The following is a 23,877-nucleotide window of genomic DNA, read 5'->3' as shown; positions in this document are numbered from 1 at the left end:
AAGGAACTTCTATAAAGCACACTGTGTGATTGAAATTAGGGCAAATTTCACTTAGAAAGCTAGGTGGCATATACTGTTTTGTGGTTGTTTTTTCTTCTACAAGGAATATTTAAAAGAGCAGCTGACTTGTGAGAATTCATCTGAAGATGGTGTTACGTCCAGTCAATGCCTGCCTTTGACACTGAAGGGCAGAGAAGAGCAGCCTGTCTTCAACCCTTTCCAGGTGTACAGACAATCTTGTGCAAAAGTGTTTAATCAGGTTTGTGAAAATCTGAAACCTTGATTATAGTATAACTTTTATTTGTCACTCTTGTTATGAGCATGATAATGACAGAGACTGAAATTATGAAAATGGAATTATTTACATATGTTCACATTTGATGAAGTGGAAAGGAATATTATTACTTGTGAATCTAATGAGGGCACCCTCTACAGTAGCATAAAGTTCAAAAAGCCATTATTTTCTTTTTCTTTTATCAGAATTATAGCATGTAAGAGTAATTTGTATTATTTAGACCTTCTGTGTTAGTTCAGTATAGTGAAGGAAAGCCCATCAGGACCAATGACACTTATTACATCTGTGTAATGTTACATAGGGCCAGTCTTAGTCCTTTGAAAAATCATGGCAAAACTCCAAGTGCACATTTAGAATCTTCCTGATAAGTCTTTCACAGAAACGTTGAACAGTAAAGGATGCTTTGGAAATACAGAAATTTAACAGAACAGTGAGAATAAGCAGGGGAAAAAACACAAAAAAATGAAAGCATCCATGTCTCTGTTTTTTCATTAAGCCATGTTAGTGATTTGTAAAGGTTTATCATTTACTTATAGAAATTAGATTCCTGATAATGTAACAGTTAAAGAAAATAGATCTAGTTGCCTAAATCTCTGCCAGAGCACCACATGACCATTTCATTACACAAAATGGTATGTAGTTTCTGATAGCACTTGAACACTTAAAAAATCTTACACCATCTTTTCTCAAGTCTTCCTACTCTATCATCTACAGTTTTGATTCACCCTTCAATTTCAAATATTCAAAAGAAATGGTATTACAGTGGCATGAAATTCACTTTACAGACTTGTGGTAGAAAGACATCCCTTTTCAGTACAACTCTGCTTTTAAATAATATAATCTCCTTTCCCAGTTTTGAACATTTTGGACTATTTCACCATTTGTATTGCTGTGAAATAGATCTGTTTTGTGTTTTTTGGTTTGGGTTTTTTTTTCCTTACTTGTCTAATGAATGCTTAATCATTGTCATGTTGCAATAAAAGTGTTAATATCCTGAAAAGGGAGATTGATACCAATTTCACAAGGCTTCTCACTCCAGAGGAATATGCTTTTAAAGTATCTTTTTTTGTTCCACTAGTGCCTTTATGTGTATCTTAAATTGATAGAATTTCAGGGGCTACAGAATCACTTACTCCAATTTGAAATGCAGAAAATAGTTTACCATGCCTCAATTCTCAATTCATTAATAGTGTGGTAGAATAAGACCTTCAAGTAGTGACAACTCAGGGCAGAATTCTACTACATGCAGGTTTGCAGTGCTCTATTAATCAACAGATGACAAGGGATAGTTCATATCAAATTGCTCTAGGATTTTGTAAACTTTTGGCATAAAGTCTATTACCTGAATATGGAAAAATATCTTAAAATTAAAAGGAAAAAAAGTGTAGATCATGGACCTTAAAGTACCATGTGCCAACCCTGTTGTTAGACAATGACAGACTTATTTCCTAACCTTAATAATATTATTAAATAATTTAGTTCCCTTTACTATAAAATTGCACATTTATTTAGTGGTGTGGGACTGTCTATTTGTAAAATAGTGGTCAGTTATAGCTCAGTGTCTGGTTTCCTGTGAAGGTCATTACCAATGCCTGCAGAAGTTGCAAGAGCGCTGGCAAGGAACAATTATTCTTCTTTAAAGGATATATTTCTTCTTAAATTAATTTCTTATTGGTTGGCAACTGCCCTGAAGGTTAGGAGTTTATAATCCATGATTAATTTCTTGATTTTCTTTAAATCTATTGTAACTAGATGGGTTTTAATACATAAACTAACATTTTATCCTTTTATAAATTCTAAGTCCCAACAAGCTATGGGTTTCACAACATATTTTGTCAATGAGTTAATTATGTATTGCTTTCTAAAACTTTTCTCTCAGGAGAGCCAATTGGAATAGGCATGGCAATACTGCTCGTGAGTCCAGACAGCTGGTTCAGCTCTAAATGGAGAATGTTTGTGTTACACTACACAACATATTATAATATTTTAAAATATAATATATAACAATATAAGAGTATGTCTACACTATGTGGTGTAGACATGCTCTTAGCTTCCTCAGTAGAGGACTTCTTAAGATGAATTATTTCAAAAGCTTTCTGAAAGATAATTTGTAGTAAACATTCCATGTATTGTTTGTTGGTATATGTAAAAATTGCAGTACATTAGGGTGGTTGACTTTTCTTTTCTGAAGTTTTGCTAATTTGTCCCTATCATGTCAAATTTAGCAAGATACTCAATCGTAACTTCTACGAATTTTACTGCTCAGGAAACAAAGGCCACTGAACTGCTATTTTGAGATCAACTCTAGCCTTGCATTTTTATTAATGATATGTAAATTTCTTACCTTCTAACCCTCTAGTTCAGTAGCTCATTCTAGGAAGTGTGTCATTTCTGTTAACAATTCAGCCACTTCATTCTTACATTCCTGTAAAAATCTTGGATAATCACCATCTGGTCCTAGTAACTTGTTGCTCTTGATTTTATCAATTTGTCCTGACACCTCAATCTTTGCCAGTGCTGCTGCTCCTCTATTGTCTAATAAGCTTAAGTCTAGGCTGTGCAGTTCCTCAACAGTATCAAGAAGAAAAATGCTACAAAGAAATTATCTTCCTTTCCTGAAGTGACTTTTTTCAAACTGATCCTTTATTTTTTTCACAGAACTGATGAGTTTGTGGACCTGTATGGTATACTTATAAATTTTCCTGTTTGTTTTATGACTGTTGCTACTGGCTGTTTAGCTTCTCCTTTTTCTACCTCTTGATTTTACAAGTACTTCCTCCATATTTATTTGTCTATTTTTAATTCCGTGTATAGAACAGTTGCCTGTTTCCTCCCCTGTGTTCTTCTCCCATTGTTCTCTCAGTTGACTCTTTTTCCCTTATTTCTTATCAGATGTTCACTATTACTGCTTCATTCACTTCCCACTTTCACACTATATTATTCTTTCTTTAGCTGCTCTTGGTTCCCTTTCTTACTCTGTATTTCGCATTAATTTTTCTACGTTACTTTTAAGTGCATGCCAAAGATGAGGGTTAGGGAGAAAGTTAAATTAAAAGAAATGGAATAAAATAAACTTGGAAGGGAGGAATTGCACTGATTCTGCTCTCCCAGAAGAACCAAGTGCTGTCTGTAAGAAGAAGAAGATGCACTGCAAGATATAGTTTACTCTTCTTATTTAAGTTTATTTCCATTGTTTTGACTTACTTCATTTTTTTTAAACTACTCAGTGCTATTTTAGTGTTACAACAATAATTTTTTAATTATTTCCTCCCAAGAATGTTGAATTGCAGTCACTACTTGACCATTACTGACAATGAAAATTAATATTATGCAACAGGAGTTACTGTTTTGTAAACATAAGAATGTTGTGTGTGGTCTTTTGTCTGCCCACCATTATTGTAGATTGCTTTTATTTATTAAATGAGCAATATGGAGTTATATTTGTTCATATTGTCTAGACTTACTGTTGTTTATAATAACCATCTGGTGACTGGAGTGCCTTACAAAACAATAGACAAGTAAACCATCACTCTAATTACGATACAGGTTACATCTTGAATTCCGGCTATACCAAGTTTTTCATGACAAACTTTTTGCTGACAGCAGAAAATGTAAATTGCTGTTACATAAAAAGTTGCCAATTATTTTGCTTTTCAAACAAAGAGTCAAGCTCTCAGACAAAGTGGTTGGGCAGAATGCCATTAACAGTTGGAAGAATAACGGTTCAAAAAATTGATTTATCTTTTTATAAATAATGGCTACATCCCCAAATGGATTTATAAATTAATTGCTGTCTTATTGGAATAAAAACCTTCTTCTGTGGACATGATTGATATCATCTGTCTAAGTCCTTGTTCTAGACCCCCCTCCTTCTTGGTTAGTATATCACAGCTGGAGCTTTAATTTACTGATCATATTAACACTGATTAATAACTAACAATAGCTTCTTGCCATGTATCAACAGTCAACCATTACTGAATGGAACTGGGATTGGTCAAACTTGCTGCCAAGTTATTTGGGACTGCATCAGATGACCTTCAGGGTGCTGCTGGGACACAGGTAATGGGATTTTGGCAAATAATTGCGCTTCCCTGGTGTCTTTTTTACTTTATAGTAGTCAATACACAAAGATTTTACTGGTGAAATTTATAAAACAAATATATTTATGCAGTTTTAAAATGGAGATACTTATTGTCTAGTGTATTTGATCCATACAAAGATGGTGTTCAATTCCTATTTGGAAGAACGTAATATGTTCTTTCTGTCTGAGACCTGAGTATATGTTCATACTACCCTTAAACAGTGCTTTAAAAAGAAATGTGTAACTTTTGCAAACCTATACTGCTCAGGGAGATTTCAGTTGTACAGCACAGAACTTATGGGGTGTTTACTCAAGTTGCAATGAATCTTAAATTCAGCTGGTGGCATGACAAGTGTAGTTAGAAATAGAAAGTGTTTCCTTAATAGTTTTTAACTAATGGAACCTATTTTAATATTTTAACACTTTTTTACTTGTAAAATTTAACTGATTAATTGATAAGCAGATATATTTAATGCAGAATTGATACTTGTTAAAATCAGAAAATTGTGGGTGGAAAAGTGGGTCTTTTTTCTAAAATATTTGCCACTTATATCCTTGTGAAAACTGGAAAACTTACATGTTGCAAACTAAGAAGTTTAACATTCCCTTCTTAATTCTGAATCCTCCTGATGATATCTAATATGGTCATATCATTCATCTTTTAAACTGAACTGTTTCTCTATCTAGAAATGAGAGTGACAATTTCAAAAGCGTGAGAATTTGCATGTCAAAAATGTTTTTGTTTTTTATGGCATATTCTCAATTTGTCTCTAGCAGCTAGTCTTAAACATTTAGTTCTTCATTTCATATACAAAATATTCATACAGTCTATTTCTAGTCTTTCTTAATTTTGCTATGATTAATTCTTTCCCCACCCAACTTGTTATTTTCCAAAATTTTAATGCAACTGAACAAAAAATTATGCTGGCGAAAATGAGCCATTCAATTCTTCTCTTGATGTCCTCTGTTACACACTACCAGACAGAACATGGGACTTCATGGACTTTTTGGTCTGTACCAGTGCTGTCATTTTTATGTTAAATGGCAGAGACAATTCACTGCTAATTTTTTTTTCTTTGATAGTTCTCCTGCTGATTGCTAAGTCTTGTCCTTCATTAAAAATGAAGTAGTTTGCACTTTTAAAAAAGATTCACCTGGAAAGTCAAACTCAAGCTGGTTCTTGAACTTCCCTTCATGTTGATGTCATCAATATGAGCCAAAGAGAGCAGGGAGGACTGCTGTGATTTGCAGAGGGAACATTTTTTGTGGAGATTTCATCTTCTCCGATATCTTGAAACATGTTTCTTTTTTTTTTTTTTTATCTCTTTATAGAATTTAGAAAGAAGTCACGTATATGCCTTCTCTGTCCTTCTCTGTATTTCACGCCTTTGTCATATCATCTATTGTTGCATCTTTTTTTTCCCCATTTAATAAGTGCCCTAATTGTTGTCATCCTTCCTAATTTGAAAATGTCTCCATTCATTGCCCTTATACATGATATGGAAATTCTCATCTAGAAGTGACATTATGCAAGCCATTAATGATTAGCTCATGGATTTATTATTTAAACCACTCTACTTTACAGACCAACAGATCGTTTAAACCCATTGTGATCATTAAGTAGAATTGCTAATCCAATATCTGCCATAGCGAGCAGCGTCTCCAACACAGCTTGTCTTTATGTGACTTAATTTTTAGCATAACTAAAGTATGTCTGCTCATGTTCTGCAACCAGCTAGGCCCATTCTAGCTGGTCTCATGGCTACTCAAGTAAGCTTTGCAGTGGCTCAGGTGAGCCCTGTCTTTACATGATTCTTCATGCTCCTTCCTAAAAGTGCATAAACCTCAGTCTTCCTTCTGCTCAGGAGTTAAGGTTCAGCCTGAATGAGTGTGTGATTATTTTGACCTCGTGTTTATGATGGGCCCATTCTGTTTCTACTATTTGCCTCCCGAGATGAGTTAAACAAAACTAAGGGCAGTGCTTGAAAAGAGTCAGAATCGTCAGTTTATAAAGTGGAGTGCCATAATACTTGAATTACTCCTTTCTTTAACACATGTGAAAGCTTTCCTTTATCAGTAACTTCTGTGCAGGCAAAAATATTTTTACCTGTTCACAGTGATATTGGTGTCTATTTCCTTTTTTTTATATTTAAAGAGAAATACTGTCTGTTGCATATGAAGTAAAATAAGTATGCTCTGCTCTCTCTTTTATGGGGAAAAAAAGTAAAAATTCTTAGGGGACTCATTTACAAGGGAAATGCTCCCCTAACCTAGTTAATGACTGAGTTAGGTGGGAGGGGGTTATGGGAACATTGTCCCAGAGCCAGCAAGTGGTAGGCAAATTAATTGGTTGGTGGTTAGGGGAAAGTAAAAGGCTTTTAGGACTGGTTAAAAAGGGAATGAATTGTTGTGTACTACTCATTGTTGGCTCCATGTGAGCGTGTGAATCTAATATACACATTCCTATGATCCTCAAAGTAAGAGTGTTTAGGACATTTTTCAAATTAAAGATGTGGATCATTAATGATATGATTTTATTTCAAGGTTATCAGATATAGAACACTATCGGGAAAAGCCTATTAAGTTGAGCAGTAAGCAGTTACATAGACAACTTAATGTCCATCCCTATTTACAGTTCATACCTTTAGAAACTGTAAAGAAGTTTTCCTTGCAGAAGAAAAGGGTTATATAGATGGATTGCTTTCTTTTCTAGTTTTACTTCTTATTCTTTTTTTTACGTATAGTTTGAGCTGCAAGAATAGAAGTTAACATACATTTCAATTATACTTGAAATAATAACTTTTAATAGTAAGCCCGTTAACATTCAGCTAGTTTATAGTACTTGATTTATCCAAGTTTTAAAAAATGTCCTGCATATTTACTCAGTACATTCTGCTTTTTCGAATCTTGGCACTCACTTGTCCATCCTTAGTTATTTCAGCACCAAATGGGAGTTCCTTACCTCTGATACATACATTAAGACGAGTATGTGCTTTTAGTTATTGTTTAATTCACATGTATCTCAGCTTTTAATCACTGTCCTGTTCATGAAGGAAAACTTGTTATTGTCTGGCTAAATCAGCATGTTGAAGCTGTTTCTGCAGTTGATTGTATGAACTATGATCTCTTCTTTTTAACTGGCTGGCCACTATCTCAGTGCATATTTTCACATCTGAAAATACTTTAGTGACTGTGATGAGTTGACCCTGGCCAGCATCTAAATGTCCATATAGCTGGTTGCTCACTGCTGCACAATGGGATGGGGGAGAGAACTAGAAGAGCAAAGGTGAGAAAACTCATGGGTTCAGATAAAGGCAATTTAATAAGTGAAGCAAAGCAGTGCATGTAAGCAAAGCAAAATAAGGAATTAATTCGGTGCTTCCCATCAGCAGGCAGATGTCCAGTCACTTCCAGGAAAGCAGGGCTGTGCCCCTTCCCAGCTTCTTGCACACCTCCAGCCCAGTTGCTGGGGGGGCAGAGTAGGAAAAAGAAAAGGTCCTGGCACTGTGCAAGCACTGCTCAGCAGCAGCCAAAAAGCTGATGTGTTGTCAACATGGAGGCACAAACCCAAAGCATAGTACCATACATTACCCATCTAATTTATGTACTCTCCTTTACACTGATATATCAGTTAAATACTTTCTGATTATTTATATTCACAGAAGTATCTCAGCAATTTGTACATAGTTATAAGATATTAATATTTTGCTGGGTTTGAGAAGTGACCTTTCTTCTGCAGTTCTACAGGAATTTCAGGTGTATTGAATACATTACTATAGAGAATAACTATGTTCCACTCACTATAATTATGAGAAACAACTGAGACATTTTTGTAACATGTGAAGCCATTCTCCAATATTGCAGTAATTTGCTATTCTGAGGAGGAGCAGCCGGGATTCCCTCCTCTGCAGTCAGGGATGTTTCATGGAGCACTGGTGCCAGTGCAGGGCAATAAGCAGTGATTTATTTGGAACAACGTGGGGATGCGCATGCGAGCAGGAGCCCTCTAGGAGCTACTGGGACAGGCAAAGAAGAACTCATGACTGGCAAAGCCAATGACAGTCAGGTACAAGATCTTAAGAATAGGAAGCATAACAACTTAATAACTGAGAGGGGAATATAGAATCATTTAGGTTGGAAAAGACCGTCAAGATCGAGTCCAACGATATGTTGGTTTGCCATAAATGCATCAGGTGAGAAAAAATACCAAGTTAGAAAAATTATACAAGTTAACCAATATTTGTTCAAGTGGATAAGAAATGCCATGAAGAACATCTAGACTGGAAATTAAAAGATGATTTCAAACAGATAAACTAGTGTAGCTCAAGAAGAGTTTTCCAGAAAGTGTTTGCAAAGTGATATGAGCTTAAGTAGTTTTAAGTTGAAACAGGATAGACCAAGTGGTTTACTTCCAGTCGTGTATTCCTTTGATAAATATTCTCAACTGCCCAGCAGCCTCTCAAAGCAGAGTAGAAAACCTGGAATTGTTTATATAGTGGCTTTAAGGAAACTATAAAAAGTTAGTAAGTTTGTTTTCTAATAAAACTGGATAAAATACTTCAGCTTTCTAGTAATGTTTGCTGCAAAATATACAAAAACTCACATTCTTTGGACGCCAGAATTTTTCTTAACATAGTCCAGACTCCATTCTGTCTGACAAACTACTGGGCTGTTTGCAAGTGAAACTGCTTTTTAGAAAGGTAAAGACTATCCTTGGCAGCAGGGTGCTGCCCTAAGATTACGAAGATCCCTTTATGCTGTGGAAGCTTATCTTGTACCTAGTGTCTCTCTTTTTTTGAAATCCTTTTGACTGTATTGGGTGAGGACTGTCTACTTGCCTTTTGCAAATAAATTTGTTAATATAGTTGTGGCATTTGTTCCCCACACGAGAGTTAGGTGAAAAAATTATATGTTTTGCCATTGATTAAGCTTAATAAAACCAAAATTAAGGCAAAAATTCTTGTTTAGAATTTTGAATGATTGCAGGGCAAAATCTGCATAGCTCTTGTATATTCTAGTGGATACACAGACACCATCTGTTGAGAATGGTAGCCATATGGTGAACTATTTATAGAAAATGTTTATATTCATTGTGTTGTTGATTATCTAGATATCCAGAAAATGCTCTTTTAAAATCCAGTTTATCAACACATGGAAAAATGTATTATGTAGTTTTGAAATTGAAAAGAATGTCAGCAAACTGCATGTGCTTTGTTGTCTGTAAAAGATTTTTTTTTTTTTTTTTTTAATGAAACTCTACAAAAGCCTGAGTTTGAGAAATGAGTGAAAATACCCAGGGTATGAAAAGGTAGGAAGTTCTCTAACAATTTTCTTCATAGGAGAAACAAATGGTGGAAGAGCAGTTACTGGCATAATGCCAAGACAGAGACCATATCTGCATGGCAGAGGATGCCAGTGTTATGTCTAGTGTACTTTTAGATGTGTTAGTCAATCCTTCTTCTAAACTGCAGATGATCCTAGACCTTTTTGTATCCAAATTGCTGGATATTGGAAATCCATATTGTTGTTACGGCTACAAGTCAACTATTAATGATGTGTTGGTGAAGAACTGGGATGCCATTAATACTGCAGTAATCACCACCTGCTTGGTGAGATTATAATGGATGCCCTTATAATGCATGTGAGAACAGGCTTTCTAAAATGCATGGGAGGCTATGAAAGATAGTATCCCATTGTTCCTGTATTAAAGGAAGCAGGTGTAAGGTATTAATCCATTATTGCACGTCTCTTGGTTGATCACAGAGTCAGGTTTAGACCCTAATGCTGGATGTACCAAAAAAATGCCACTGGGATTTTGAGGAAAATCTGATTTTGACCTTTCTGGATAAGCAAGGACCCTTTTCCATAAATGAGTTAGTCAATAACAAGGTATATGTCACATCCGTCAACATAAGGATTATCCCCCATCTGCTTATCCTCTTCTGACATAGCTAATGAAACTGTACTCTGACCTTAAAGGATCTGTCAGAAGTAGGCTTAGTTCCCTGCCTGGCAGTTTTGAAGCATTGGTGGCATAAAGTAGATCGGTAAGCAAGAGGGAAGACGGTACCCTGTATTACATACTATTTGAATGCCACTCCAGCCACTATTATGTATACAGTTGTAGCATGAATTTCACAAGTAAGTGAGGCTAAAGGTGAGACTTCCCATATGCAGTACACTTTAGACTTTTCTGGTTGTTAGCATGCTGTCTCTCTCTCTCCTGCAGACATGTTGATGAATCCTATGAATAAAACAGTATTCTCCAACAACAATCTCCAACAAAAGATGCTAAAAAGGAAGGGACTGCCATATCCCAGTTAACTTTAGTTAATGTGAGCTCCTTTGTAATATTTGGAAGTCCTTTATGCAGCCTTTGCCTATATAAGATGTGGAAGTACATATTTATCAGCTGTCTTTGAAGTAACAACTAAAAAATTGCTTACATAAGGTTTCATTCTAATTTGGTGCTTTTTCCATTGCTCAAACCTGGCCTCTAGAAAAAAGTAAAAAAAAAAGTATTGGTGATTCATGTTTTGCATTCAAAAGTGTGTTAAGCACAGCTTATTAGCTGGAGCATAGGCCTGTGAGCTAAAACCCATTCTTCTAATAATGTCTCACTGTATCTTGGTTTCCCCATTTGAAATTAGGTAACATTCGTCCACATTTTTATGTCCTTTGATATGTTTTGATAGAAAAAATGCTAAGTAAGTGCAGTGTATTAGTGTTAATAATGCATATATGCATTTATTGTTAGGATTCACATTTAATTGGTTTCTTTAAAAGTATATATCTTTTCTTCATAACTAGTTATTTTTGTATACTGCAACCACAAATAATTATTTGGAAGTGTGACACTTTGACATTTCATGTCACTATCTAATTAACCTGGTGATTGGCATCCCATGACCTGACTGACTTTCCTTAAAAATAGATACTTCCTTTCATCCGCAAATAATTTGCGTTCCTTTCAACTCTGGCTTGCATCCTGTTGCTCACTAAGGATTCTTAAGTGGAGATAATGTTTATTTTCTTATCTGTTCTTCTTCCTCTTTCTTGAGCCTTTCTGATCCAAGTTTTCATTCTTAATAAATATATAGTGATCATAAGTGTGTACAAAAGCTCTAAATGTGTATTAATGCATTCAGAGTACTGACTGTACACACTGGCTTAGCTACTGACCTTATCTATAGGCTTTCTTGCTACACCTACAAAGGAAGAGGCTACAGGACACAAGCCAACAAGCTAAAAGTCTGTTTTGCCCATCAACCCGTTGTTTCTTCCTTCTGCTTCTTTTAGATAAGGGATTTTCAGCAAAGTGCTAGTAATGCAGAGTAATTCAATTTCCATACAGAGATCTCAATTTCTTTGCAAGCTGTAATGAGTTGAGACATGCAAATCCCCTGTAAGGTAGGGGGGGAAGTATTAATATCAAAGTTAAGCAGATGGAAAATCTGGTCCTGCAAGTCACCTTTAAGGTTTCTTCTACACTGCAAAACTAGTCTGTAGCAAAGCCAAGAGTAGAACCTAGCTCTTTTGACTAAATTTTAGGATACAAAGCTACCATATAGTAGGTGATGTGTGGGAACTGTTGATGTGCGCAGTCCTAGGTGGCAGGAAAAGGGAGGTGGCTCAGCTTTAGTTACACTTAATTGTGCAGTTAGTTTGAATTACCTTGCAAGTCTTCTTAGAAAGTGGTAGGCCCATTAGTTTTCCTGGGAAGGAGATGGGGAACAGCTGTATGCCTTCTCTTGACCTTGAAACTTTTGCTGTTGCTACCACAAAGCAAGTGGTGAGGACTGGTGGCTGCTACTGTGCAGCAACAGACCTTCGTAGCTGTAAATGCTCTCTCTTGGTGCTACAGCTTTCCCACAGGTTATTGGCTTTCTCACGTAGCTTTCCTGGATGAACTTCCTCGGTCCTGCCTGGCTCGCCCTGATTCAACAGCTAATTGCTTAAGAAAGGATGGCAAGTCCCAAAGACCTTATTGCCTCTTCCCCAGGCACAGTTGTCAAACTGGCCTTGAAACTTTTAAAATCATGGAACAGTTTTGAAGATACAGCAGGTTTGGGCACTTTCACATGTGTTCTTAATAGGTACTGTGATGCAAGTAGTCAGTTTAAAATCTGCATAGACACTGTGATTTGCGGGTTTCTGATGCTGACTTATAATCTGGCCCAGAAAAACTGTTTGGGTTTTTTCTTTTTTTCCCCTGTAAACTTCTTTCTGGGATCTAACAACAAAGTTTAGTCTTTGTGAAAAGTGGGAAACCATTATCCATCCTGCATCATGTAGCAAATAGGGAATTCAGAATTGTCATTCTAATAGTTGACACTGGAAAATGTCATTGAAGAAAGCTTTTTTATGTTAGTCTTTAGATTGACAGGTTATGACAAAACTGCATTCATGTTGCTTGAATACATCTTTTGTCTAGTTTTACATGCTTTTTGACTTGTCTAGAAAATGACATATTGAGGTTTTCATTAGCCTTAACCAGGTGTGATTTTCTTTATGGAAGATACCTTGGTAGGACTACAGTTGAAGGCGAATAAACCAGTGAAGCTTAGAAAGGCCATGGCCCTTCTTCAGATGGTAGCGATGAATTGAAAGACTCATTAATCAACAACCAAGTCACAGGTGTGATGGCTTTCCTGCAAACTGCCAGCAGACTGTGAAAGTCACATCCAACACATGAAACTGTTAAACTAGACGCATCTATAAACATTCTTAAACTTTTGTCTTTCCATTTTAGTTGAAAAACACTACCCTGGCATGTTTTCATTATTGAATTTTTAATTTTTTTTAAACAATAATATTTGTTTGTTTTCCAAGGAATGCTATTCAGTTTAGGAAACAAAAGAAAAACCTGATACTATTTTCATCTTTTGCTCATTTTAAAACAATAATAAGTTCATTTAAATGGACACACAGTTTTGATTGCAATAAGTGTAAATAGTTTTAATATTATAAATTTCTGTATGTATAAAACATGCGCAAAAGCTTTAACAGAAGAAATGAGTACAGTGATTTTCTCTATGTAAATGAATGGCCATTTTCTTCCTGATTTTCCAGTCCTTTCCAGTACTATAAAAATTACGTGGAACAAAGATTCAGAGATGCTGTAGTGCTGCAATGTAGACAGAAAGTCATAAAATGTTTAAAGTGAAATGATTTAGAAGGTTTTATTATTTAATCAACCTGCACTGGATTTTTTCACCTGCACTGATGGGAAAAACTCGTAATAAGAAGCCAAAGAATGAAATCTCCATACAATTTTTCCACATCATTCTTCCTTAAACTCTGTGGATCCCCTGGAATGAAGGAGAGTCTAGTCAGAGGTCTTATACCTCCCCATTAATTTTTTTCCCCCAGATTATCCTTAAATTGATATACTCCCTGTAGATAAAAATTAATTTTACTCTGTCAAAGAGCAATGAATATGAATTTGCTTGGATTTTTGTATTTGCTAATTCCTTGGTCTCCCTAATTGTCATCTTTTTCCAAATATGATGCTCGAGATAATAAAAATGCTTCTTTAAAATCTGAAGCAGATGAGAACAGTGTCCCATCTTCATCTGGGATGAGGAATTTCTTTATAGTAGTCTGATCTTCTGTTTCCCTCTTTAGCACATCTATCTTAGTTTTGAACTTCATATCTAGAAATTAATTTTAATTTGCAATCCATATTCTCCACTTTTTTTTATGCCTGGATTGCCAGTTGCAAAGTTGTTTTGGTCTTACTCAATTTAAATCAATGGAACTGTATATAAGTATAATGCCTGCTGGCTCAGCAACACTGTAATGCACGCAAAAGGCAAAGAAGCAATGGTGCTGCATTTATTGAAGTAATAAGGTATTATAATAGTGGTATATCAAAAGTGATACCTGCTTTGCCTTTACAAGGCTCTGTAAGCAGATATTTGAATATACCTGTCTTTAAGATATATCTGTAACAGATCTTATCTGATTACTCAATGTAGTGCTACTGCTTGTTATAGGAGGGCTTGTTAAAGTATATACAGCTGTCATGTTGTGTCACCCGTTTTAGAAAGAACTGTTGTAATTTCATTTTAATGGCAGTGTGTTTTAAAACAGATTTTACTATTGGGATCAGGGAGAATTGTATTTTGTTTCAAGTTGACCATAAATTATTGCCTATATTTTTGCCCATTAACTTTCTGTTGTTGCTTTAACTCACTAATTAAACACCCCCACAAAAAAACCACCCTCTAGAATAATACTGAAATGATCCCTTTAATTGTACTAATAAAGACTGTGACAGCTGAATTTAAATACAACCAAACTCTTCCCACTAAAGTGTTAATGAAATTAACAATAAAAAAGTATAATGATTTCTCTTGGGATAATTACATGGGTAATTTAACAGCACATTTGGATAAAAACTGAAAGCATTTATGTGATATATAGTTAAACCTCTGTAAATGGTATATAGAAAATCAAAGGCTTTCTTATTGTCTTTCAAGTACAAAAGAAATCTTTAAAAATGTTAAGTAGTAGCTCCTCTTAAAAAGTAAATTAATCTTTCATTTCTCTCATATTTTCAACATCACATTATTTATTGTTTCATATGGAGAGACTGTCAGATTATGCTATAGAAATAGCATTTAATGTACTTACTAGTCTCAAAGTGAATGCATAGACAATTGGATGTTCTCTTGCATAGCTCAATGGAAAAACTGTTGTTGCGTAAGAAATTTTGATAAAATATTTTCAGAATTTTAGCAATAAAAAAGAATGGTATTTGAATAGTAAATATATGAAATTGGAGAAGAAATATGTGACAGTAACCTTACAGGCATTCACTTTCAAAAGAAATAAGCCACAATTTCAAACGTGAGCTGACTTTCCATTAATATAGTAATACAGTTTTACATATCTTTGGTACCTTGTTGACTCTTTGCATGCTGGGCGTCAGATGCTGTGATTGCCCCATGTACAGAAATTAATCTGATCTAGTAGATGTTCCTTTTTTTTTTTTTTTTTTAAGAAAAGAATTTCTTCTCTGGCATGTCTCTGCTGCACTGAAGGAACTGCAGTTCACAGAGGGAAAGGGAGTTCTCCAGTAAGCCAGGCACAGGTTATTTATTACTTTCATTAGGTCATAGTCAGCACCTTAAACTCATCCGGAGACCAAGGGGCTTTCATGATGACCACTGAACATCTGATAAACATATACTCTGTTCATTAAGTGAATCGATGCTTGCTGCAAGAGTCATTTTTCTAGTTGTTTTATATTATAGCCACAAGCTGAAACGTGTTTGGCAGCTCTCTCCTTCCACAACCCGTGAATGTGGTCTCGGAGAAACAAGCAGAAGCTCCCTATTCAGAATAAATCATACATATGACTCAGGCTAAGGCCAGCCTCATTTTTTTAGATCCAGCCCCAACTCTACTCAACATTAGTTGAAGTATCAACCTATATTAAGCAAAGACAAGTGAAAGACACATGGTCATATGTCTTTCATATACAAATAGCCAGTGCCAACAGCAAGTCTCTCTCTCTCTCTGTCTCTCTCTTTTCTTTCTAATAACTTCCTAAAAAATTCCATGTGTGCCTTGAAGATTAGCAATAACAGAGTGGTATTTTATGGGATTCCAAATGTGAGACCTCTTCAGGAAAAGGAGTAATTACAATTACTCTCAGACACTGAAAAATGAAACACACTCTCAAAATTGGATGTATTAGACTTACAGAGGACAGTTCTGTTCACTTTTGCCAGTATCTACAAACAGCCTAACAACGTCTCAAGGAGTGAATGTAGGTGATGGATACAGCAGCAGTTATCTGGATGCTTGTTCTCTGTGTGTCATAAAGAGATCATTGACCTCTGTCCACCAAAACTTTAACCCAGATTGTCACAGATCAAGGTGATCTATGACATTCAGATATTTTGAAGTCAGGCTCAAAGAACATTCTCCAACATCATGCCTGAAACAGAATGGTTTGATACTAACCAGTCTGAGTTAACCAGCTTCAGGCTCTAACTTTCTGAGCAAGAAAGATTCAGTGATAGTCAGCTGGCAAAGGATACTGCTTTTCTTTATTAGTTTTCCACCAGGAAAAGTGAGCCTAGAACAAGGTTTGTGTGATGAGGCTTTCATGGTTTTCATAGTGTCTTCATTATTGGTAAACATTTCTGGTAGAAAATTAACAGATTCTGAGGTCTTAAGCCCATGCTTTAGTTTGTTTTACAGCAACATAAACGAGTTGCTGTAATGCTTTTAGAAATATAAATGTTGTCAATTTGTTTACTTTATTGATACTTAGATCAGTGAGGATTGAGTTTCCCTTGCAGAAACTATGCTTCTTATACCATGATCTTTTAATTCTTCCATCAATTTATTTTAATTGGTTTTGCAAGTGGTTTTCCAGCCTTATTTAAAAAAAAAAACAAACATTTCTTATTTCAAAAGAAATCAATCTTATTACTCTTTGTACCTCTAAGAATTACTTTGTTCTTAACAATTCTCAAACTCAGATGTGTTCCCTCTGGCCTTGATAAATTGCTCTGGTTTTAGGTTTTCAGTTTAAGGTCTTCTGACCTTCAGTCTTTTGATGGTACCTAATATGTATCATCTACTGAAATTAGGAGTGATGTATTTTTTCCTCCTGCAGAATATAGAATTGCATTATAGTATGATCCCCATTGCTTAGTTCTTACGTGTTTTAATTTTTATTTCAGCTTCTTGTATTTAATTAGATTATATTAACAACTTTTCCTTCTATTTGCTGTGCAACAAATTATTCCACAAAATAACTCCTGAAAGTGTTGAAATTGTATTTCCAAACTATTATTGGACCATTTTATATGAAGATACCTAAAATGATTCTAACTAGCTTTCTCATTGACTTTGTTCTTTTGGGCAGTCAGTATCCTTCTTGGTAAATCTGGATTTGGTATGATAGCTCTAGAAACATATGTGTATTCTAGAGGTCTGTCCATATGGTTTTAATTAGAATGGTTTTCTATTTATTAGATTTGTTAGATTCATCACTGTATGTTCATCTTTTCAACATAATCAGCCTATTCTGTGTAGTTTATAGGCAAGTATTCCATCTCCCAGAAATGTGAACCATTCCATTACGATTCTGTAGTATTTTTTATATCGGGGGAGGGATGAGATGGAATGTCTCCCTTTTTCTTCTCTGAGTATGTGTAGAAGTTTGTTGAATACAGAGAGATGCCTGCTTTGCTTTTCAGTTCTATTTTTATATTACTCCTGAATTTTTACATTGCTAACTCGACAGCTCCTACCAATCCTAAACATATTTTTCTTCTTTTTGTGTTAACAGTCTCATTTACAGTGATTAGGAGAGAACTCTTTCTTTTCATGATGGCCTTTTCATGACATTTTCTACTGTGTTTTCTTAACGTCATCAAATTTAGTTTTCTCATTTTAATCTATCTTTGCTGTCACATGCAGCATTTTCCTACATGGGGATTAATGAGTGATTAATCTTTTTATTCCGTACTAAAACGTAATCCTGAAACAGCTTATTCATATCCTTAATCTAATGAGTTGTCTCTGTGAATTCAATACAATAACTGGAATTCAACATGTTAGACTAGATTGCATGTTTGCTGTTCTCGGGCTTGAGAAGGAGACTACTTGGATTAGCAGTGTTTCTTTGGCCATCTCTTTGTCTTGTGGTTGCGTATCTGTGGTCTGCAACAACTGTTTGCCTGCCCCACAGTACACAGTCTGTATCTTGTCCGTATAAGTACACTGAAAATACAGCCTATCGAAATTTTAATTAGAAGTTGAATGATAGCTTTTATGGGGGCCTACTAGGTATTCTGAGGGTGCGGTACTCTTTTGTTCTGTAAAGTAAGACCGTAGTGAACTATACCATTAGACTATCCATTAAATCTCGTCAGTCCCAAGAGCAGTTTTGAGACTATTTTTTTTCAGTTTGATTCAGTTATGATTTATTAGAAATTATTCTTGAATCTCAGTAGCATACGCTACAAATCTGTTCACATGAGAACAAATGTATGTTCATAAATGATACTGTGTTACTAGTTTCAGAACATTAAAGAAATTAAGGGAATATTTACTGTGAGGCAGCAAAATAGAATTTAAAGAAGTGATGCTCTATATCTCAAGGAATATATTTTCAAGTGCTTTGTTTCAATCTGAAGAAAATATTCTGTTGGCTTTTTTTCCTTTTTTTTTTTTTTTAAAGAAAAGCATTTAGTAATATACATTTAATCTTTTGGTTATAGTGTCATCTATTGTTTTGGAATACTAATTGTTAGAACAAGTGAAAAATAGAGTTTTAACCACATACTAGTTCCTCCCACTGGGCTAAGAATTAGCAAAGTCATGGTTTCACAAAGTCAATGTCAAATATTCCTGTGGTTAATGTAATAAAGAAATTAGAATGAGTTTTTCCTACTGCACTGAAATAGCTTAGGAAGAGGGATGAAGAAAGGAAGGTAATTTTTCTGTTGCTTAAAATACTTTTCTCATAGTTTATTGAAACGATAAATAATAAGACTGAAACATGTAGAACAAGCTTTGGTATAACTGAATTAATTTTAAAAGAGCTGGGGTGTTATAGGGAGTGCGCACCCTGTGAACTGAGTGGTTTTTTTTCTTTAATGGCATTTTCTCAGCATCTGATAATAACATAAAAATAAAGCTTTTATATCTTCTGAAGCAGACTTGTCAGGTTCTCAGTGGCATCTTGTAATTGTGAAAACTAAAGGTATGTTTTAACTCTCCTCTGTTAAGCATCTATATCGAGGTCTTTGCAGGCTTATTTTTCTCTATGGTTTTAAATGCGTGGGAGAATTTGATCAGTGTCCTTTTTATATTCAAAACGAGCCAGCTTCTGTCTCAAAAGTGTCTTATTGTCATGATGTCACTGCATCTCAAGATTTGTGACCTTTTGCTCCATATGGATTCATGGTAGACCTCGTTGTGTTTTTGCAGGCTAGATTGCTTTTGTCCCCCCGCTAGGGGGTATCAAAGCCTTTTGGACTAAAGTTTTACATACTGGTAGGTTTGCAAATAAATAAGTAAATGGGATAAAAATAATATACTAAAAGTACCTAACAGCAACTGAAAGCACCCAACAAAGAAACAAACCTGAAGTTTATGTATAATAAAGACCGCCAGATGTCGCAAAGGCATCGTTGATGAAGTGTTTTTTTATCCAAAATGTGGCACTTATATGAGGAATAGTAGTATTGTGTTTGAGAGTTGCAGAGGCCATAACAGGTCAGTGAAATGTCCTTCAAACATTTGATTTTTACATTTGAGAATAGGCCAAGATGAAAAGATAACCACATATCTGACATTGACGTTACTACCATTTAGACAACCGATGCAATTGCCTTAGTCAGTGGGATCAATCAGACCTTTATTACTTTGAAAACCACATAAAAGATTTAGGTTTGTTTTTTCCTTATAAAAATGAATGTTCTGAGCATCATCAGATCACAAACTTCTAAATGTAAAATTATTATAATATGAATATAGTTTTATTTTCTCCTTGTTCTTTTAAAAGTTGAATACTATAAAAAAACATTAAAAAGAATAACAAGTAGTCTTGAAAGAATTTGAGCTGAGTTGAACAATATGCATAAATTGGCAGTTTAACAAGTAGAACTTGGAAACAAGTATTTGATGATTGATTTTTTTATTGAGACAGAATGAGAATGATAGTGGATAAAGTGATTTTCCTTATTGAGAGAAAATATAGTGTTTTTCAACATGTCTTCAGTATGAATGGAAGCCCTGTCAAAAAAACTGAGCAACACATAATATCTTTTAAAAGGTAAATTAACATAAGTATATCACTTAGTTTATGGATCAAATTTTACACTTGTCAGTTTTATTCATAATGTCATAAAGTTTATATTGTAAAGATAGTGTTATTACCTTTGTTATGTCCTGGAAAAGCCTAATATTAACTGAGTTCATTGTAGAATTTAAAGTATATTCAGCTGAAGAAATGCCAGTGCAGAAAATTAAGTCCAAAATATGTATTCATGTGCAGATCTTACTCAAATCCCTAGTAATTTTAAGTACTTGAAATACATTATTCAACAAGTAACCTGCTGTACGCTTGCGTTTAATGGGCTCTGCCTGAGTATACAGAAGCTGTCAAGATAAAATATGGAACATGCATCATTCTAATTCAATTATGATTATTCTTAAAAAATAAAATAAATATGTCTCCATGCGTGTTTGTGTTGTATGTGGAAATGTGCAATCTTTATTGGTAAGACTGGATTTCAATTTGCTTTGTATGATTCTTGCTAATTTCTCTGTTGCTCAGGTATATGTGTATACACCACATAAACACACAACATAAAAATATATAAATTATGTTTATTCAAACATTGAAGATGTTCAAAATGTTAACCAAATTTATACTGTATGTGTATATCTATACTTAATATACATTTCTGCTTGCCTATGTTATACATTAAAAAAAAGTAATTAGTGATATAGTTATGCATATACATATTTGCATAATTGTTACTGAACGAGTTAAATAGGCCCTGGACTTTCCTCTAACTTCAAGTAAAATGCTTGTTGAGAATTGATGTGTAGAAGGAAGCACGTCTTTATCTCTGATTATGATTTCGATGACATTTGTCTTTTATAATTGTGATGTCAGTGGAGTTCTTAACTTAATAGGCAGTTCCCAACTTAATAGACATAGTTGCATAATATTCCACAGATATCAAATTCTTTAACTTTACCCTTGAAGTCACTGCATGACAATTGAGGGGGTTTTTGGTTATGGGTTTTTAAACAGAGGTAGATATGTGTGTGTTTGTGTACTCTGCTTATGAGCTACATACATATGGAATACTTCGTGTTTTGTTCTAAGACTTTATGTATATTTAACCTTTAATTTAACTAGCAGGTTGTAAGATTTCCATAAAAAATAGATGAGCTTTGAACTCACTGAATGTTATTGGTGTAGCACAATCAATCATTTCTAAAGGTTAATGGTGTTAAAAACAATGAGAACATATGTCTTATTTTTAATACTGTTATATTAGTAAAATTATTTAGCATAGATAAGGAATTTGTATCCTGTTCTTTGTGTTAAATCGGGATTTACAGTTTTCGAATAGCAGATTATAGGTTTTATTATCAAAGTTGAAGGGGGAAAAAGACAAATAAGTATTTATATAAACTTTTTTACTATGAATAAGATAATTGGTGATATGGTAGCTGTGACATCTCTCCAGAGCTAAGTTGATCTGGAATGTATTACAATTTTTTGAAATATTTTTACTTTTCCCCATCCCATTCTGCTATCTTTTAATAAAATATGACTTATATAGGTGTTATCCTAATTACATCATACATGCGATTCCTCAATGAAATAAAAAGTCAATACTTGAATGACAGTGTGGTGGTGGGGGGGGGGAGCAGCGCACAGGATTTCAAATGGTAAAAACCTGCTGTGGTAACAAAGACTGAATCCATCCTTATGTTGCATAGCTTCCTGATCATATCTTTAAACCTGATAGTAACAAAGAATATTTATTTGTTGCCAAGCTATTGTAGGATTTATTTCTGAACTCAAATCCCAATTATCAAGAAAATTGCATCCCCTTTATCTCACAGAAGGGTATACTGCATCATAGCATATTTGGTTATTTGGTACTATAATATTGTTACCTTGCTTGAAACACATGGTCCCTCTTGATATACAAGAAGAAAACTGAATCCATTTCAATAAATTAATAGGGATGAGAATCCCAATCCATCGTTCTTTTCAGAGGTTCACATACATTGTAATGAAATGCATTAGGAGTTTTCTTCACTTGAAATCCAAATGAGACCCATTTTGGCTCACACCCTTGACAGTCTCTTTTATAAGCACTGCTGTCTCCTGTTCATGTGTGGGCTTAGTAAAATGCTTCCTTTGTAAGATGCACAGAGACAATATAATGCCATGAAAGACGAAGGTGTCAAAACACAAAGTTAGAGGCAATCTAATCAATGCCTCCCGATTTAGCCTTTGAAGGCTCTCTTCATTAAAACTCTTTAATTGTGAGGCTTATCTTGAGGTAGAGCTGTTACTTAATATTTTTCAGTGTCATTCTTTGGACAGTCATTTGTACCTTTTAAACGTAATTTCAATATTCATTGTTTAGTAAATTGGATGCCTTGTTAGCAATAGTGGTGGTATGAATGACTTGCATTCAAGTGATTGAAGGTAATAGTGTATAAATGCTTGGTTCTCTCCCCCTGAAGTTTAATGTGTTTTATTTCTATGTATGTCATTATAAAATATATGGTTTTCATTATGGGTCTTTTTATTTTTATGTATAGGAATGCAGGTTAGAATATTTTAAAATTATGAATAGAAAGACTTGTAGCTGAATCTTTTTGAACTTTTTAAAATTTTCAGATTCAGTGCAAACATAAATTCTATGTAAGTGGTGAAAAATGTGATCTCAGATTGTGTTAATCTAAATAAATTCTGAAAAGTTATGAGATAAAAAAAGATGGCACATAGGTGTTTTCTTCACAAATGATCATAAAGTTGGTAGTGGTTGCTAGAAAGCAACTTCCTGAAATTGGTTGAAAACAAAATGTGTCTGAAAGCACATAATTTAGAAAATGCTTTTAAAGGAAATACTTACTTTCCATCTGAAAACTGCCAACATAAAAATAAATTAAAGCCTGCACTACAAGTAATCTTTTTTTTTTGTGTGAGCCAGATGACATATTTTTGTTCTTAAAAAAGATGCCTGTATATATATCTACACACACACACATATAGTTTGTGTGTGGTGAATTGTGCCGTAGTAGCGTGTGTATATGCATGTAAGCGCTATATCACTAAATGCATTTTCATGTTACAGTATTTGCTCATAGTCCTATTAAAATCTTGAAAGATCTACTGGAAAACAAACATGGCATGTTTTTACAATCTCTCATAAAACCTACATCTTTTTAATGCCTGGAATATTGGGAAAGCTAAAACTACCTGATATTTCCCTTGTAATAATTTACAATAAAAATACTTTTAACATGTAAAAAAAGCAAAAAGGTGAAGACTGTAGAATTGATTTGCAGAAATCCTTGAAAATGAAAAAGAATTGAGGCAACTTTGACCTGATTTTTAAATGACTAGTGTGGTGAGTACAGCTGCTCTAGCTTAGTAATTATTTGTGATAGGTTGTTTTTGAGTCCCATATGTATAGGAGCTCCAGGCCCAACTACCTCATTTGCTGGCACACAAACAGATTCTTCCAGGTGCTGAAAATTAAATTTTAATATATTATTTAAATATTAAGAGAATTACAGTTTCAGTAATTTTACTGCTACAGCTGGAGTGCAAAGTGTGCCTGTACACTATAGAGGTTGTTGCATGGTCTACTAGAATGAAAATTCCCATTGGCTTTAAATACTTTCAAGGAGGTAAATGTTTGATGTAAAGATAAAAACACATATTTGTTATACAGTGTACTTTAAAAATATTTTGTGGATCTTG

General features: G+C 34.4%; 1 protein-coding gene across 2 annotated transcripts in view; it reads left to right on the top strand.

Annotated features, from left to right (window-relative positions):
* Positions 1 to 23,877, top strand: part of KIAA0825 (KIAA0825 ortholog) — a 253,898-nt gene that overhangs the window by 131,953 nt on the left and 98,068 nt on the right. For both annotated transcript variants that reach the window (XR_011323225.1, XM_069776151.1), the window contains exons 19-20: positions 104 to 259; positions 4,260 to 4,354. Coding sequence is in view for 1 of the 2 variants with exons in the window: in XM_069776151.1 (XP_069632252.1) it covers positions 104 to 259; positions 4,260 to 4,354 (251 nt within the window). In the remaining variant the exon portion in view is untranslated. The remainder of the gene's footprint in view (positions 1 to 103; positions 260 to 4,259; positions 4,355 to 23,877) is intronic.

This window comes from Haliaeetus albicilla, chromosome Z (genome assembly GCF_947461875.1).
Source record: "Haliaeetus albicilla chromosome Z, bHalAlb1.1, whole genome shotgun sequence".
NCBI classification, from domain to species: domain Eukaryota; kingdom Metazoa; phylum Chordata; class Aves; order Accipitriformes; family Accipitridae; genus Haliaeetus; species Haliaeetus albicilla.
Note: the sequence above shows the minus strand (reverse complement) of the source record. Positions and strands in the feature narration are given on the sequence as shown.